Here is an 18,895-nt window from a genome sequence, read left to right on the forward strand (position 1 = left end):
CCTAGACTACCTCAAGAGACATGGTAAGAGTACCAGTAGGTGGCAGAGGATATGGAGGATGTGGAGAATATGGAGGAGTCTAGGCCTGCTCAGCAGCAGGTGCTGCCCGAATGGTGGATGCAGTCGATTCCTTTTCTACTGCATCCAGCTGACGACGTTGGGAACGACCTTTTCCCCTCCCAATCGATGTAGTGAGAGGTGGGCGTCTGTGTCGAGGAGGCATGGCAATCTATACAAGGGAACAAGGCAAATTTAATCAACCTTAGACTCTATATGCAAATGCATGCATCCTATCCAACCTAACCCAACTTAACCCGGGGCCACACTGATACTGTAAATTTTTAAAACCACTTTAAAATCAAAAGCTCTTATCTTTAAAACCAAAACCTCTGATACCAATAGAATTGTCACGACCCGGAACTCCCTTCGAGCCCGTGACAACCGTCGCGACGTCCCAATAGACATTCATTACCCAAAATATCAATCGAAACCTCACAAGGCTTAACATCAGTTTTTCTCGCTTCCCCCATGAGTATTAGTCGCTAAAATCATGTTTTGAGAGATTATAAACTACTTCCAATTCAAAACAATAGAAAAATAAATTTTTCCTCACAAGGGCATTTTGGTCATTTTTCTTCAAAAATTTTGAAATTCAATAAAAATGTAGCAAGCGAGTACAAAACACATAATTCATAATCAAAAATGAGTTTTAAAGCCTAAAATCTTCATTTAAAATGAAATTGTGATTATTTGGATATAATAAGAAAATAAAAGAAATATTAAGTAAAATATTCTATTTTCTTATAAAACAATATTTATAAAGTTATACGTAAACAATTTTTGTAGCGCAAAAGCTAAATAAATTCATACATACTATAATACAGTAAGTCAGAGTATTTAATTTCATTTACAATAACAAGTGGGCCCCCGAATAACCAAAAGTAAAGAGGACTCTGAACCTACAATTTGAAGGAATGCAAATCCAAGGGTAGTCCTCGATGAATTCAACTATATACAGCCTAATCTGAACCTGAAATGGGTGGAAAGGAGAGTGGTGAGATTTTATAATCTCAGTGAGTAAACAAACATCATTCAAAAGATCTAAAGTCGAGTAAAAGGATACTATTAAAGCATTTCATCAAACTCTGAGTTACTAACTTTCAACTTATTTCAACCAAAGGAAATCAATTTATTTAAATATGATTTATTATATTAATATTATTTAACTATAATAAATATTATAAAGAATATTATTTAATATTATTATTTGAATATAATAAATGCAATAAAGAATAATATTTAGTATTATTTAAATTTAATTAAGAATATATTTTGTCTTTTAATATTAAATATTATTTAATTATCATAAAAGGTTTAATTATCTTTATAATACAAAATATTATTAATTATAATAAAAATATATTTGCATTTTGATGCAAATATTATTTTAATTATAGTAAAAGTTATTTTGATTTTATTGCTCAGAATATTTTTATCTATTACAAAATAAATTCTTTAATTTTAATAAAGAGTATTTTTTTCTCATCATAGTATTTTTGTTTTTTAATTAAAAAATCTTTAAATTTTAATAAAATATATTTTTATCATTTACCCATTATTTCTTAACTATTCTTAAAATTATTCTTGCCAACCAAACAGTGGAATAAGTAATAATAATAATTTCTATCATATTCCATTCTCATAAACCATTCTACATAGTTATTATTCTTCTCTTATTCTATTATCTTAGAATAACTATTCTATTCCCATTTTACTCCTTCCCGTGAACCAAGCATACTGTTAATAGAAAGTTATGAATCTCACATTATTGATGCTAACATTATTTTTAATTTGTGAATCGTTTTTTATGAGATAAAATCATAAAATTTAATAAATCAAAATAGATAATTTCTTATATATTGATGTGAATCACGGCGCATGATGCCTGACTTTAGATGTTTAACCTTTTTATTGAGCCCAAAGGCGAAGTCAAAATGTACCCTTTTTCATATCCAAAGCCTAAAGGCATTTAATACTTCCTTTTTGGGCCATTATCATTTGCTGGCTATAATTTGGATTGATTGAGGTTGCAGGTCATCTTAACTCCAAAAGAAAATTAAATACCCTTTAATTAAGGTCCTTCACTAGGAAAATTTTTTACTACTCATTGACTTTGCTAATTTCTCATCTAATTTTGAAGTTTATTAATTTAAATAAATTTTTATTCTTTTTATTAAGATTAATCAAGTTTTCGTTTTTTATTTTGAGTTAAAAAAATTTATCAAAATAACACTTGTCATTTTATACTTACATAGTATTAAAATGATGACGTGGAGTGTAAAAATGTTTCCGGATCATATTATCATGTCATATAAATATATCATGTTATCATTTATTATAATATGTCAATATATCATATCAACATTGCATGATATAAAATTATAAGTAATATTTTAACTAACAATAGTTAGTTTATTTGATAGCAAAATAAAAATATAAGAATTTGATTAAATGTAATATAAAAATGAAAAATATATTTAAATTTTCATAAATAATTTAGAGGTTTTTTTAGATATTATATTATATATGGCACCTGATAGTTTAGCTTACTAATGATCATGATAATAAGATTTTTTCAACCAAATCACCTTACCTACATGGTTGCTTTTGTTTTAATTAACCATGGTACTTGACAAGACATATAATTGTATTGTTAGATAAATCCAAAGATAAGATCCATTACTACGTATGAAATGTAAAAATCAAATCAACAAAATCATTACAATATTCACTAGGATAAATTTATTAAGATATATAATCGTGTTAAAGCCAATAACATTTTTCTTTTAAAAAATGATTTTTACTAATGAAATCCAAATTGACTAGATCATACATCATTGGTCTAACTTTCTTAAAAGGATTCATTGCTTGATCCTCGTTGATTTTTGACAAAGTGCTTGATTGACTTTTGTTTATATTCTTAATTCTTGATGTAAAATTTTATGTGCAATTTCATTCTAATATGGTATAAATCAACCTTCTTGCAGTCTTTGATCTTAGCGGCCTCTGATACAACAATGGTTACGCTGACATGGGCTTTGTCTTTACTACTTAACAACCGCAACGCACTGAAAAAAGCACAAGAAGAATTAGACATCCATGTTGGTAGAGACAAACTAGTTGAGGAATCAGACATTAAAAAGTTAGTCTACCTTCAAGCCATCATCAAGGAAACGCTGCGTTTATACCCTGCCGCACCACTTTCAGTGCCGCATGAGTCCATGGAAGACTGCGTCGTGAGTGGCTACCATATCCCTGCAGGCACACGACTTCTCATCAATCTTTACAAAATTCATCGCGATCCACATGCATGGTCGGATCCTTGCGAGTTTCAGCCAGAAAGATTCCTGACTACCTACAAGGATTTTGATGTCAGAGGCCAGAACTTTGAGCTGATCCCATTTGGAAGTGGTAGAAGAATGTGTCCTGGAGTTTCCCTTGCGCTCCAAGTGTTGGAGCTGACACTAGCTAATCTGCTGCAAGGGTTCGAGCTAGGGACTCCTTTAGATGAACCGGTTGATATGGGTGAAGCCATAGGGATAACAAACTTGAAGGTCTCTCCCCTCGAAGTCTTGATTACTCCACGTCTTCCTGCTGTTTGTTATTAGCTTGAATGATTTGCAACAATAAAGGAAACTTCAGCTTAATTACTTTTAGGCTATTAATGGCTACCATACCCCTGAAGGCACAGAACTTTTCTTCAATCTTTACAAAAATCCATCGTGATTTCAAGTTTCAACCACAAAGGTTTTTGACTACTTACAAAAATTTTGATGTAAGGTGTCTGGATTTTGAGTCAATACCATTTAGTAGTGGTAGAAGAATGTGCCCAGGAGTTCCCTCTGCGCTTCAGGTTATGCCGCCTATTTGCTGCATGGGTTTGACATAGGAGCGCCATTCGATGAACCCTACCCAAACCAAGAAAAGCAATCCAACATGACACAAACCATCAAAATGCTGAGCCACCCTTTGGCAAACGACAAAATTTAAGACCGTCTCACTAGCTTTTCAAATGTAGAAAATCCAAATGATGTAAATATATTGATATATATGATCTAGATGAAAATGACTTAATTAACATATCTCCTTTCAGCTAACTTCCATTTAATATTCGAGTGATAAGCCACGTGTTGGCAAATTGATTTAACTACATTTAGTTAAGCCTCATCTGAATCATATAAGCAACTTAATTATTTGGGATTTCAGACTCAAATAATTTTTTATATATAAACAAATAAGATCTCAACCTTAATCTATTTGATTCCAAACACAATTAAATATTTCCCTCGATACGTAACCTCTACTTTCTAAATAATGCTATTAATCTACTGTTTTTCAATACAATTATTTGTTTATTTTTTAAAATATCACGTAACAGTGAATTTTTATCATACAAAATCAATCGATTCTTAAATGGGTCCATTATTAATTCATAAATAAAATTATTAAAGTTTAACTAATTAAATAAGATTAATCAAAATAGTGGAGATAAGAGTCGAATGGAGATGAGAATCGTGTGGTCGTGTGGTGGAAGGCAAAAACGATACTAACTGTCAAACTATCTTGTCTTTAGGTTTTGTCATCTTCGTTCCAAGACCTCAAATTACAGAAGTTATCTTCATTCCAAGACCTCAAAGTACAGAAGTAAGAGCTTTCAACCATGGAAACCCTCCTTCCAAGCCCTGCAAGTTGGATGGCTGGCGTCTTTGCCTTTTTGATCTTCTGCTATTTGTTATTTACGAGAGTGATTAATCGAACAGGCTCGGGCATGAAGAGAAAAGCTCCGGAAGTTAGCGGTGCAAGGCCAATTCTAGGCCACCTCCACCTGTTAGGAGGGTCAAAACCAGCCCACGTCGTTTTGGGTGACTTGGCTGACACATATGGACCGATCTTCACCATCAAGTTAGGCATGCACCCAACTCTAGTCGTAAGCAATTGAGAGATTGCTAAAGAGTGTTTCACCACCAACGATAAAGCATTTGCCAACCGTCCAAGAACTCTAGCTGCAGAGCTCTTGGGTTACAATTATGTTATGTTTGGTTTCAGCCCTTACGGCCCCTACTGGCGTCAAATTCGCAAGATAGCGACGCTCGAGGTACTGTCGAACATCTGCCTGGAGAAGCTCATACATATACGAGAATCCGAGGTTAGGACATCGATTAAAGAACTTTACGAGTTAGGGGTTAAGAGCGTAAGCAATAGTAGTTCAGGAAAGGTGCTTGTGGAGATGAAGAGATGGTTTTGGACCTTAAACATAAACATGGTTTTCAAGATGGTTGTAGGGAAGAGATACTCTGAGGCTGAAACTTCGCACGGGAAAGACGAGAACGACGGACGCAGAAAAGCCTTGAGGGATTTCTTTGAACTGACAGGAACGTTCACGGTTGGGGACTCGCTGCCTTTCTTGAGGTAGTTAGATCTGGGAGGACATGAGAAGGCCATGAAGAAGACTGCAAAAGAACTGGACCACATCCTTGAGGAATGGTTAGAGGAGCATAAGCAGAAGAGAAATTCAGGCAACGCGGAAAGTGAGCATGACTTCATGGGCATGATGTTGTCGCTTCTTAACGATGCTGCAGAGCTCCCTAGCTATGACGCTGATACAATCAACAAAGCCACGTGCCTAGTGAGTTCTTACATAACTTTTGCTCCAGAATCACATCTTTTCTTGTTTGCTTTTCTGGTAAATCACAAGACCACTCCAATCAAGATCCACTTCAATCATGAGCTGCATGTTCAGCTATATCACATATATAATCATTTTTGTGAAAAAAAAAAAGTGCTAATGTTCCATGGATGGCCATATAGAACATATTTTCTTTATTTTCTTTTATAAATTTTATTTCAATAAATTTATTCCACGTAATCATAAAACAATAATTTACTCATGAATAATAAATTTCGCTTTCGAAAAAAATAGTAATTTAGTACATGCTTAGGCAGAAAGTATAAATAATTTTTTTTATAAAGGCCATAGAATGATTGAGATACAAAAAGTGACCAAACAGGTAACATGATTCAAAAAAAGAATAGTTTAGTTGAACACGGATCCAATTTTTGGCATGCATTAAAGTGGAAAACGACTTGAAACTTCCTGATAAACCCGAACTGCCCCGGTTGGTATTTGTCACACATCAATCAGCTGTCACCTTAAGGTTCAATAGTCCATGGTGTCAAAATAGATAATTTCTTATATATTAATATGAGTCACGGCGCATGATGCTTGATTTTAGATGTTTAACCTTTTTATTGAGCCCAAAGGCCAAGTCAAAATGTACCTTTTTTCATATCCAAACCCTAAAAGCATTTAATACTTCCTTTTTGGGCCACTATAATTTGCAGGCTATAATTTTGGGTGGCACAGACACCACGACAGTGACGATAACATGGGCTCTGTCCTTACTACTCAACCACCGCGATTTCCTGGAAAAAGCCCAACCAGAATTAGACACCTACGTTGGTAGAGAAAGGCCGGTGCAAGAATCGGACGTCAAGAACTTGGTCTACCTCCAAGCCATCATCAAGGAAACAACTCGCTTATACCCAACTGCCCCACTCTCCGTGCCGCATGAGTCCGTCTAGGACTACACCACCGCCGGCTACTTCATCACGGCTGGAACACGTCTTCTAGTAAATCTTTCCAAGCTTCAGCGTGATCCGAAAGCCTGGTCCAATCCGGACGAGTTTCGGCCTGAAAGGTTTCTCACAACCCACAAGCATTTCGACGTCAAGGGACAAAACTACGAATTGGTTCCATTTGGTAGCGGTCGAAGAGTGTGCCCTGGGATTTCGTTTGCGCTTCAGGTTTTGTAGTTCAGCCTTGCTAGTTTGCTACAAGCGTTTGAGATCACAACCCCGTCGGATGAGCCAGTCGACATGGGTGAGGGAGCCGGTTTGACTAATCTCAAAGCCACGCCACTCAAAGTCATTCTCACCCCTCGCCTTCCTCCTCATCTCTATGAATAAATTCACAGCTGTTTTTCTCCAAATAATTTTCCTAGTTTACGAGCTGTTGGGCATATGATATTGCCTCTGCTCCTAGGAATGAAACACTGTTGATGTCGAACTTAAATAGTTATGCAGAAATCCATCGTGATTACAAGTTTCAACCAGAAAGGTTTTTGACTATTTACAAAAATTCGATTTAAGGGGTCAGAATTTTGAGTCGATACCATTTAGTAGTGGTCAAAGACTGTGCCAAGGAGGTCCCTCTGCGCTTCAGTTTATGCAGCGAATTTGCTGCATGGGTTTGACATAGCAACGCCCTTCCATGAACTCCGTTGATATGCGCGAGGCAAATATTTCATGTTGGGCTTTGTGTTCTAGCTTTGGTTTCAAAGCCCAAACCAGCACTTCGACATGACACGAACCATCAAAATACAGAGCCACCATTGGCATCCCACTAACTTTTCAAGTATAGAGAATCCAAATGATGTAAATGCCAATATACACATGATCTACATGAAAATGACTTGGGCATTTCTCCTTACCCAAAGTGTCTCCCTCGAATCTGCCTCTTTTTCTTTAAAAAATTCTATTTATAGTCCTTTTTTCATTCAGCCTTGACCTAAGATCTCGAGCCCAGAATATTCCTTTTCTCTGACATGTTCTCGCTGCAACGAGTTTGGAATCTCGCTGCAGGGAGCTAAAAGCTGACCTGGCCTTGTAAACCTTCAATTTCGCTACAGTGAGATTGGATTCTCGCTACAGCGAAAATCCTGCTGCTCTTAATGCCCTGTTTCTCGTTGCAGCAAGAAACTCTCTGCCAAGAGGTTCTTGGAGCCGCAACTTTGTACTTTCTGCTTCCATGTTCTCCTCCTTCAAGCTCCCTAGTGCAAAGTTGTTGTGATCCTTTCCTTCAACTTCTTTTTCGGCTCCATGATTCCTTCAATATCAAGAGGTTCAATAATCAATGGTTGATTTAAAAGATTTTAAAAAGAAATGAAGCTAAAATTATCTAAATAATACTAGACACCCTAAAAGTTGACTTATATTAAAAAACATGAAAATTTACTAAAGACTATACTAAAAATTAAAAGAATAAGTAAAATTTATGTTTCAAAATTACCCTATGATAACTCTATATAAAAGAGTTGTCAACATGGCTTCATGCACACAATGTTGTCGCTTCTTAAAGATGCTGCGGAGCTCCATAGCCATAATGCTAATACGATCAACAAAGCCACGTGCCTGGGGAGTTGCTTAGCTTGTTTTTTGCCTGACAAATTTATTGGTGAAGTGACTACTGACATCTGACAACTTGCTTTCTATTTCCAAGTGCCCATTATCTTATAATAGACCTGTCAATATGGGTCAGCTCAACCCAGCCCGACCCTAGCCCTTGTGGGTTGAAAAAATATGGGTCAAGCCGAGCTAGCCTATTTTTTATATGAGTTGTGAAATCCTCAACTCAACTCACCCCTTGCTAGCTCATGGGTTTGGTTGGGCCAGCCCATTTTTTTTTCAAAAAAAAAAATTTATTTTTATAATTTTAGTTAATAAATTTTCTATTAATAAAATTATTTTATGATTTAATTCATAAATTAAAACTATTAATTTGATAAGTAAAGATTAAACACATTAAAATATATAAAATAAGTAATATTATTGGTAATTAAATTATTAATTTTATATAATTATATATATAATTATTAAATTAATTAAATTTATGAATTTTTTTTGCTCGTAGGGCTGACCCTCCCTAGCCCACTCCAGCCCACTAATTTGATGGGCTGGCTCATCTAAACTCGATTTAAATATAGGTCTAAATTTTCATGGCTCAACCCATTTCATATTAAATGAATGAGCTGACCCAATGGGTCAAGTCCATTTTGACAGGTGTATCTAATAACTTCTAAATCTTTATTTCACCTTCTAATAGTGTTGGGCTCACCCTTTGCAGGCCATTATTTTAGGTAGCATAGAGGCCACAGCGGCCACCACCGTCTGGGCTTTCTCGTTGCTTCTCAACAACCGCAATGCCTTGAAGAAAGCCCAACATGAATTAGGCACCCATATTGGTAGAGAAAGGCATATGCAAGAATCAGACATTAAAAACTTGGTCTACCTCCTAGCCATCATCAAGGAGACGATGCGTTTATACCCTGGTGCTCCACTCTCTATACCACGTGAGTCCATCGAGGAGTGCACCACCGGTCGCTACTCCATTCCGGCCGGCACACGGCTTATCATAAATCTTGCCAAACTACAAAGGGATCTAAATGTGTGGTCAAAAGCTGATGAGTTCCAGCCCGAAAGATTTCTTACAACACATAAACATGTTGAAGTGAAGGGTCAAAACTATGAATTGATTCCATTTGGCAGCGGTAGAAGAATTTGCTCTGGAGTTTCGCTCGCCCTTCAAATTATGCACTTCACCGTTGGTAATTTGTTGCACGCATTTGAAATCACAACTCCATCAGATGAACCAATTGACATGAGCGAGTCAGCTGGTTTGACCAATCTCAAAGCCACTCCGCTTGAAGTCCTTCTGACACCTCGCCTTCCTGCTCATCTCTATGAATAATTTGCAGTATTCAACATTTTGACAACTCCAGCATGAACTTGCTAATGGGCACTGGCCCCTATTGAGCCGTCTTTGGTTTCGAAATCAAACCTCTGTCGACCATGGAGATGGAGGTTCAATAATCTCATTTTATTGAATAAAAGATAATATGCTAATTGCTGTTGAAAGATCGTAGTCATAAAAATCTCTTGGTCTATTTCCAGTTGATTTAAGTGGAAATTCTTTCTAAAATCTAACGACGATGACATTCAGTTCATTTATTTAAGCTAAATTCGAAGATATTACTTTGTTTGTCGGACCTGAGCTCCTGGGCCCTAGCCCTTTCACAGGCATTAGAAGGGGTTGTTTCTCGAAACCCATGCAAAGCCTGGATTGACACAGAAACCTCATCGGTTTTTCCCACAGAGCTGATAGCTTGGATCAGCAGATTAACATCCGTTTCCTTTGAAAACTCCTCACCTGCCAATGCAACTTGATAAACAGCCCAGAAAAGGGCCGGTCATGGTGACTTGACATGACATCGATCCGAAAATGGTCCATTACCCAATTTTCTATACAGTATCAACCCAAACGTGGTCCTTAAAACGATCACATTAACCATTGTCATTACTATCATCACATGGGTGTTCGTGTGTGACCTGTCATGACCATCCAGCAATGTTCCTTCATCCTTCGATTCTTCTTCCTATGTCGAGTAAAAATCACTGGTCATCATCTCGAGATCTCAGCCGTTTAATCCTGTGACATGCATCTGTATGTGGCCTCATTGAGAGGATCTCCCAATTTGTCTTGGAAGCTGGCCTTACCCATGATGGTCACCCAACTATTGGGGAAAAATTGCAGCTTCCTTTAATTGACCAGACAGACATCCCCCGTCATTTTTGTTTCTTTTTACTCCTCTTTTTCCCCTTATCGGAGTTGTTTAAAACTTGAAAGTTAAAGGAAGGGGCTTAGCTTAACGTGCATATATAGTCCAGGCTCGGTGAGTTCCAGTTCTAGGTTCATCCAGTGGCGAGTGAAAAGGGGAAGAAACCTGTCACTATCAGTCTGTTGTCACCCAATTAAAGAAAGGCTCGTTTCATGTTTGTCTTTATTATCAGGCTGGAGCTAGGAAGTAAGAAAATTTTGATAGAATGGATACGTCAATCCAAGGAGATAGTATCGAAATTCATCATGGGTAAAGTGTGAAATCAAACTTATCTGATGTTAATTATTTCTTTGAACTTGGCATATGAAACAAATTTTATTTATGAAAGGAAAGGAGAGACAGGAACCCTGGTTCCTTGTCTAATCCTGTCGTTGATTTTGTCTGAGTTACTGTCATGGGGACATCCAAATTTGATCCACCCAAAAGTCCTGAACACATCAGGAAGGCCCAGTAGATGCTTTCTGGGACGGTCAATTAAGTAAAGATCCACTCAAAATCCTGAACATATTGAATTTTCTAAGTTGCCAAAACTACGGTAATTAAGTCAGAAAGCAAACTCCCTAGGATCAACCTTAATGGTTAACGTGAAACATAGCCGCTAACGACGTGATCAAAATGGTAACGTTTTCGATCTTTTAAAGCAAATGGGACCCCAATATGCTAGCTCACTAACAGTCAACTAAATCATACTATGCCCCTGCAGGCTGCAGCCCTGCCCTGCTTATGAAAAGCCAACCCATCAAAGAACACGATCACAAACGCCCAAAAACCAACCCTCAAGTCTCAACACCCCCTCTGATTTTTTGCCCCAGAGCTTGACCACCAGTGGAAAGATGGAGCTGAGCCTTAGGCAACGCTCCACCACCAGTCTAGCGTTAGAAAAAGTTGTTGTCGCTGTTAGAGCAGAGAGGGTCATCTCTAAAACCGGCTTAGCATGGGCTCTGACTCACGTTGTTCGTCCTGGCGATTGCGTGACCTTGCTTGCTCTCTTTCTTGGTGAAAAAAAAGGTAATCCTGTCTTGTTTTTTTTCCCTTACATCGAAATTCAGATTCTTGTTATAGTTTTTACTGTTAGCCGTTTCCTTTGCTTGAGAAGTTCATGCATTGACTTTTTTCTTCGAGTTTATCTAAAAAAAGTTAGAAGATTTTGGAATTTTCCGATGTTGGCTGGAGATTGCGGGAGCAGTATCCAGGAGGAGTTACCGGAACGGATTTGTCAGATCTCCGAGTCATGTTCACAGATGGTACTTCAGTTCCATAACCAAATCGAGGTAATCAAATGTCAAAGTTACTGAATTGCCCACGTTGGATTCGTTTCCTTCTTGTGGCGGCATAGTGGACTCCTTGGTCCATTTGTCAAATACGTGTTACGGAACTTTGCAAAAAGCGAAGTGACGTGCTTTTGCATTGCCTAGAAACAGCACAAACATGTAAATGGATCTACAAACTGATTGAGATGTCGGGGTTTAGAAGATTCCTGGAGTCCAAACAGTGGCTTAGGCTCTACCGTCAGATGGAAACGAAAAAAGTTAATGATTAGTGGGCTTTGTTTGGACTTTGGGAGGTTGAATGGCATGTGGCATGTGCAAATGAAGTAGTATACTCTGCTTTAGGTGCATTATTGCCAATCAACATTATTAAAGTTCTTTTTCCATGGAACCCCACCTCATCTCTTTATTTGGGATTTGGGATTATGTTAATCTTTCGTAATTCTGATTTTCATGGATGGTAGCTAAAATTTTATAATAATTCTACAAAATTGCAATGATCACATAGATGCTCGTCTACAAAATATTGAAAAGGATACAGAAGGGGGGGAGGGGGTTGGGTTAACTGCCAATCATACCTCTGTTCTGGGAGGAACTTGTCAGTTTAAATATGGTTAATAATGATTAATGAGTTCTTAATTGGCAGGTTACTGTGAGGATTAAGGTGGTGTCAGGAACAACTGGCAATGCTGTGGCGGCTGAAGCAAAGAACAATGGAGCCAACTGGGTCATACTGGACAAGTAATTAACATAAAAAAAAAGTATTATTTCTTGTTTCTAAGCTATTAGTTAAGTTGGTTGGTTTTAATTGTCGTTTACCCCCATAAATACGCATGCGTTAATACTATTTCATTAATCCCTGGCAACTTGTCTTATCTGTTAATTTTAGTGGTCAAAGATTAACGTCGGATGCCTGTGGAACATGCTCATATGCAACAGTTCTGTGATTATTTGTGTTTATGGTAGTAAATTTTAAGTACTTATCACAAATAAATACAAATATTACATGTTACAGTTCTTAATTCTGTCTGGTAAAAGATCAATCTGATTGGTAACAAGACATGTACTAATGTCTGTAAAATCTCAGCAAAACAATTTGGCATGACAGAAATTCATATTATCTTAAATCTGAAGTTATTTTTTGTGTTAAACTTACAAAAGAGTTGTTTTTACTGAATCAGAAAACTAAAGCAGGAGTTGAAACATTGCCTAGATGAACTTCACTGCAACATTGTAGTGATGAAAGGTTCACAAGCAAAAGTTCTCAGGCTTAATTTACAATGCATAAATGAACTTCAAACTCCCTATTTCTCTGCTGCTGCTTCACCGGTTGTGGATGCTGGAGAGTTCCTAGGACACCGGATGAAGCATTCTACTCCAGTCGGCAGCCCAGAAGAGCCAGGTACTTCTTATTCAAGAACAAGCCAAGAGCGGTTGCTACCAAGTTCTGATTCAGCAACATCTCTTTTCCTGGTATATCAACAAAATCCTCTTTTTGAAGGGCTGAACAGAGGAAATTACACTTCCATAGATGATGAGAACAACTTGGATAACCAACTTACAGTTCTCAATTCATATGGGGAAGAGCTTATAAATCTATCAGCAAATCCAGCATCTTCTGGAAAAAGTAATGACAAGAGTATATTTTGGATTCCCCAAAATCATATTGAAGAAAAGCCTCATAAAACCAAAAGCAATAGAACTAAAATCATATCCCCTACTTCCAAAACCCTGCTTGGCAAGTTTGTCCAATATGATCAAGTTACGAAGGCAGGTAGGCATGTCCACCAAAGCCAACGAACAGACTACATGGTTAGCTCAAACATTAGGGATGCAGTTGCTTTAGGCAGAACATCCTCAGTACCTCCTCCCTTGTGCTCATTTTGTCAACACCAGGCACCAGTCTTTGGCAAACCCCCAAGACGGTTTTCTTATGAGGAGCTGGAGGAAGCTACGAATGGATTTTCAGAATTGAATTTCTTGGCAGAAGGTGGTTTTGGTGTCGTTTACAGGGGGATTTTGAGAGATGGTCAGGTGGTTGCAGTGAAGCTGTTAAAGTTTGTTGGCTGTCAAGCAGATATTGATTTCTGCAGGGAGGTACAAGTTTTGAGCTGTGCACAACATAGGAATGTTGTGTTGCTAATTGGTTTTTGTATTGATGGCAACAAGAGAGTCTTGGTTTATGAATACATATGCAATGGATCCTTGGATTTCCATTTACATGGTATTCAATTTCTCATTTTTATTTCTTTCAATATCATATTGTTTATAAGTTCCTGTATGTTCTTTTGGTTTCCATATGCTCCTTTTTTCTATTTGCATTGAGAACCTTTGTCCTCTAAATTATATTGGTTATATCTGGTTGACAGGGAGCAACAAAACCTCTCTAGATTGGCAATCACGGCTAAGAATAGCAGTTGGGGCAGCACGAGGCTTGCGATACCTTCATGAAGATTGCAGAGTTGGTTGTATAGTACACAGAGATATGCGGCCCAAAAATATTCTCCTGACTCATGATTTTGAGCCTCAGGTATCTTCATTTAGCTTTTGGACCTTTCAGAAAGCGTTAATGTCTGTTCTTCTTCATGTTGATACAAACCTGAATTCATCATAAAGAAAAGTACAACACACCAATCTCTTCAAATGATAAATTCTCATTTTCCATCCCTGTTGCAGTGTTGCTCAAGTGGCTATATAACTGCCATGAAAGAATTAGATATGCTTTGTAGAAAAATCATGCCCTAACTTTTTAGTTGTCTCTTCAGGTTACTGATTTTGGACTTGCTAGATGGCATTCTGATCAATGGATTGTTGGAAGCGAGGAGCGAGCCATTGGAACTTCAGGGTACTTCCTAAATATCCTTATTTGCCTGTGTTTTAAGGCTCATTCATCATTTTTTTTTTCTTTGTGAAATGTCTCATTCTACCATTTAAGAAGGTAACCCTGTTTACAGATGTGCTTTGTTATAATCTCTGGTCTGAATTCTTTAAGACCTAACATTACTATTTTGTAGTCACCTGCACTCACATAAAACAGTAAATACGTATCAAACTTGTGAAAATGTTTATCACTCTAATGGGGCTGAAAATGACTAAATCCAGGTATCTTGCACCGGAGTATTTGGATGGTGGAAGGATTACACAGAAAGTTGATGTTTATGCATTTGGAGTGGTACTACTAGAGTTAATGACAGGTCAAAGAATCAGTGACTTGCAATTTTACAAGGGACAGAATTTCTTATCTGAATGGTTCCACCCTCTAGCTGCATTAGACTCAAACCAAATAATGGCAAATATTTATCAGTTACTTGATCCATGTTTGGCCTCCAGCAAAGTCCAGGACTACACTCATCAACTACAGGCCATGGGTCGTGCTGCTTTCCTGTGCCTAAGTCCTGATCCGGAATCAAGACCATCAATGTCAAAGGTCTGCTGCCTGCCTTGTCCTTAACTTCTAATTCATTTCATAATCCTTTCTTTCCCCTACTCTCTCCTGAGCTTGGAATGGAAATTCAGAAATTTCCACTGTCATTTGCAAATTGTTAGGTCCTTAGAATGCTTGAAGGAGGAGATGTGAGCATTCCTCTGAGTTTAGACCTGAACTCCATTGGCAACAGAAGCGGCCATTTGCGTGGATTGAAGACTCAAACACAACCTGAATCTAGGAGACGCCACTCTCGAAGGCTTTCACATTGAATTGATTCTACAGACAACAAGGGCTGATGCTTGTATAGCTGATTCACATGATTCTTTTTTCCTTTTGATGCAACTTGAAGATACTTTGCCCTTAAAAGTTTTGCATGTTAGTAATATGAGCTCATTCGTTGCTCACATTTGTGATATCAAAGAATATATCAGGATTTTGTACTATTACTGGAAAATTAATAAGATAGTGACCTATATCGACTGTTCTTTAATTGAATTTTGACCAAGTCACATTACTCTTCTTCTGTCTGTGTCCCTGTCAACATAGGTAAGTAACAAATGATTAGTGAGAAAGAACAAAGAGGACAGGGTTTCCTTGCCTCTTAGGCAAAACACTAGTGGTTGGTAGAGGCAGAGTTCCAACAGGAGTATTGCTCTCCATGCTCCATTATGGTCCTCCTCTTTCCATCAGATAATGAAACTTGAAAGCGAAACTAGTCTGATTGAAGTGCCAAATGAACCACATGAATAACACATAGTACACAAAGGAAGAGAACCCTTCAGGAAGAATCAAAAGGTAACTGATTTTGGCTACGACACTGCTATCAAATGAACTTGTAAACAGTAACTCAAAGTGGGTATATCTATGTAAACAATAGAGGAATATCCTATGTTTATGCGTCTCCATGAAGTTGGATGATCATTACACAATCTTCCCTCAAGATTTGATAGACAAAAGATCCAAGAAAAGAAATATTTATTTAAGAAAGCATACCTTAATTTGTCTCCATTTCATTAGTAGCCAATCATCAAGTCCATAAAAAGCATTACAATAATACATACCCATTGAAAAAATCCCTGTTGATCCTTTCACCCTCTCTGATAAGCAAATCCCAATAGGCAACATACACTATGCTACGGAAACCTCAATTCCACGTGTCAAACACAGCAGATTTTTATTACAAATGATGTCACGTGGCATCATAAGGTTACATCAGAATCTCAAAAATGCAAACACCCGAAATTCCTTGGCATCAGTTCCTCCTGTTCTGGCTGGCTCTGCTGGCAGACGACAAGCTCCCATCAGATGGGAAGGACCCCACATCATAACTCTCCGTCTGCTGATTCTGTTGCACCGCTCCGATTTGGGCAAACTCCGAAACGCTCCATACCTTCACGGACTTATCAAGGCTCCCACTGTAAACAATCCACCGCTGCTCATTTCCCAATTCCTGATCTTTTTCCACAGCCAAGCACTTCACCGGCCCGGTGTGCCCTGTCAGCACCGAGAGGCATGTGTGGATGTTGCCGTCCCTCCTCCAAACACATATAGTCTTATCGGCTGATCCGCTAAACACCAAATTCCCTGCAGCCGAAAGGCAAAGAACTGCCAGCTTGTGCCCTTTAAGTACCCCGCCGTGAGATAATTGCTTTTCAAGTTCCCAGAAGTTGACCAGACCGTCACTGGAGCCACAGTACACTACTGAACCAGGGGTGTTGATTGCTAAGGCAGTAACCGCACATTCTTGTTGTAAAAGAGTTTGAGACAATGTATGCTTTGTTCCTTTCCGGTGCAGTTCCATTTGCCACACTTTAACGCTTCCATCTGCTGAGCCAGTAAAAACCATTCCTGCCTTGCTCGAAACGACAGAGTTGACAGCGTCGTCATGTGCATGAATTGATTCAAGACATTTGGAATCAGAAATTCTCCAAACTTTCAAGGTTCTGTCCCACGAAGCAGAGTAAAGAAGACCTTGATCCACGTTCAAGCTCAAACAAGACACCGCATCCGAGTGTTTGATCCATAAAGAGCGCTTCCGCTTCACTTCTACGTAATTGCTCGGTTTAATGGAACTTTTAAGGATATCTTTGAGAGTTGGCAAAGTTCCAGCTCGTTTGTGAACGCTGGGGTTCCTAGGGGAGACTTTCCAAACGCGAATCTTCCCATCCTGATGACCAGTAAATATCTTTTCACCGGATATCACAATGGCCTTTACTAAACCGCTGTTTGATTTGAAGCCGGTGAATTCTTTGAGATTCTTCCACACACGAATGTTCTTGCTATCAGAGCCAGTGTAAAGTAAATCCTTTGTGGCCGCTAAGGAATAAATATGGCCTTCTTCACGTATAAGCGAGCCGATGAGACTGTTCGCTGGAACGTTGTCGTCTTCGAAAGGGGTCCATGGAGATTTGCTGAAAGGAGACGTTTGGTTCCATGGTGACATGGTCAAGGGTGAGCCATCGCCGCTCATCCTGTTCGGTTCATAAAAGGCAGGGCTGGCAGCGGATGCGCTGCTGTAACGAAGGCACAAATCATCATCGCTCGCAGGAGCAGTCACGGAAAGGTTAGGATCCGAATGCATAATGTTGCCAAACTTGGCTCTTGGAATGCTATCAGCCTCTGCGAACATTGTGCCCCCTCCTGCGTCTCTCATTCCAATCCCCAGACAAAAAACAATATAGTATCAAACTACCCAACACCCAAAAAACCAAAGCAAGTTCTAATTATAGAAATATAACGAAAGAGAAGATGGACAGGAGAGATTTGAGGGGTTGAGAGCATATGAAAACCTGGTTCCCTTTGCATGCATACATATTGCAATTATAGAAGTGGGGAGAGGGACCGTGGAGGAGATTTGGCGATATCAGATTTCGACGAGTGTGCGGACCAAATGTATCAGTTGCTTATAGAAATGGGGTCATGGGTCCAGGGAATCCGGGGTCCGTTGCCTAATATTACCTTGCTTGGTAGTTTTATTAGTTACAATCTCGGTTGTTGTCATTTGTACGGTGGCCGCTTTAATTTCTATCTTTAAAACCAATTCCACAAATCATATTGCAGACCAAGGCAGGCTACCATCCAATCATGCAGTGACAGGTCTCGGGTTCTATGGGGTCTATAGTTTCTTAAACTTCTGTTTATTTTAAGAAATCAGCTTGGAGAAACAATGGCTTGGGATGCGGTTTGCTCGAAATGAAAGTTTCTGAGTACGAGGCCATGGAAAAATTATTGGAGCACTTTGCCACTTTCTGCCGTTCATTTCCCTTCTTTCGGCTACCAGCCTATGACAATGGCATCAATCATTAGACGAGAAGTAAAGTTTTGCGAGGTTAAAACAAGAGTGACATTGTGAAGGGAGTAAATAAGGAAATGCAATAATTTACAATAATTCCGTAGTTCCATCTTTGGCTACACTTCAAAAGGAAAAGTAAAATGCAAGCACTGTATGTCTTATGAAAATTCAACTCCTCGCCCTCCACCACAAAAAATAAGTAGTTTAAAAGATATATATATATATATATATATATATATATACGTATAGAATACAGGGTTTGGTAGTTGTTCATTTGGCAGATTAGATAGTAGAGTGTGATGGGTGTATTCCAGCGTTTCACAGTTTCTAGCCACTGTCTGTTAACCCTGCACAAAATCCTGGCAAAAATTTGCTAAAAAGTGTGAAGAAATGT

The 18,895-nt window shown here is 38.3% G+C and overlaps 3 protein-coding genes and 1 pseudogene across 6 annotated transcripts in view; 3 read left to right on the forward strand and 1 right to left on the reverse strand.

Annotated features, from left to right (window-relative positions):
* Nucleotides 1–3,806, forward strand: part of LOC18591306 (cytochrome P450 CYP82D47) — a 6,310-nt gene extending 2,504 nt beyond the window's left edge. Inside the window, exon 2 of the mRNA XM_007017355.2 lies at nucleotides 3,048–3,806. Coding sequence (XP_007017417.2) covers nucleotides 3,048–3,668 — 621 coding nt within the window. The 3' untranslated portion in view covers nucleotides 3,669–3,806. The remainder of the gene's footprint in view (nucleotides 1–3,047) is intronic.
* Nucleotides 4,493–9,822, forward strand: LOC18591305 (annotated as a pseudogene).
* On the forward strand, nucleotides 11,175–15,704 carry LOC18591309 (inactive protein kinase SELMODRAFT_444075). Of its 4 annotated transcripts, XM_007017359.2 has the most exons (9): nucleotides 11,175–11,522; nucleotides 11,637–11,785; nucleotides 12,429–12,523; nucleotides 12,964–13,184; nucleotides 13,284–14,006; nucleotides 14,152–14,312; nucleotides 14,548–14,627; nucleotides 14,885–15,209; nucleotides 15,329–15,704. In XM_007017359.2, the coding sequence occupies exons 1-9, from the start codon at nucleotides 11,348–11,350 to the stop codon at nucleotides 15,476–15,478; spliced, it is 2,079 nt and encodes a 692-aa protein (XP_007017421.2). In that variant the 5' UTR covers nucleotides 11,175–11,347; the 3' UTR covers nucleotides 15,479–15,704. The 4 variants fall into 4 exon arrangements, with proteins under 4 accessions (XP_007017421.2, XP_017981502.1, XP_017981500.1 ...); XM_018126013.1 differs by having other exon boundaries at nucleotides 12,429–12,543; nucleotides 12,964–14,006; XM_018126011.1 differs by having other exon boundaries at nucleotides 12,964–14,006.
* Nucleotides 16,168–18,002, reverse strand: LOC18591310 (uncharacterized WD repeat-containing protein alr3466). Its single transcript, XM_007017361.2, has one exon. The coding sequence runs from the start codon at nucleotides 17,860–17,862 to the stop codon at nucleotides 16,462–16,464; it is 1,401 nt and encodes a 466-aa protein (XP_007017423.2). The 5' UTR covers nucleotides 17,863–18,002; the 3' UTR covers nucleotides 16,168–16,461.

Source organism: Theobroma cacao, chromosome 8, assembly GCF_000208745.1.
Source record: "Theobroma cacao cultivar B97-61/B2 chromosome 8, Criollo_cocoa_genome_V2, whole genome shotgun sequence".
Classification (NCBI taxonomy): Eukaryota; Viridiplantae; Streptophyta; class Magnoliopsida; order Malvales; family Malvaceae; genus Theobroma; species Theobroma cacao.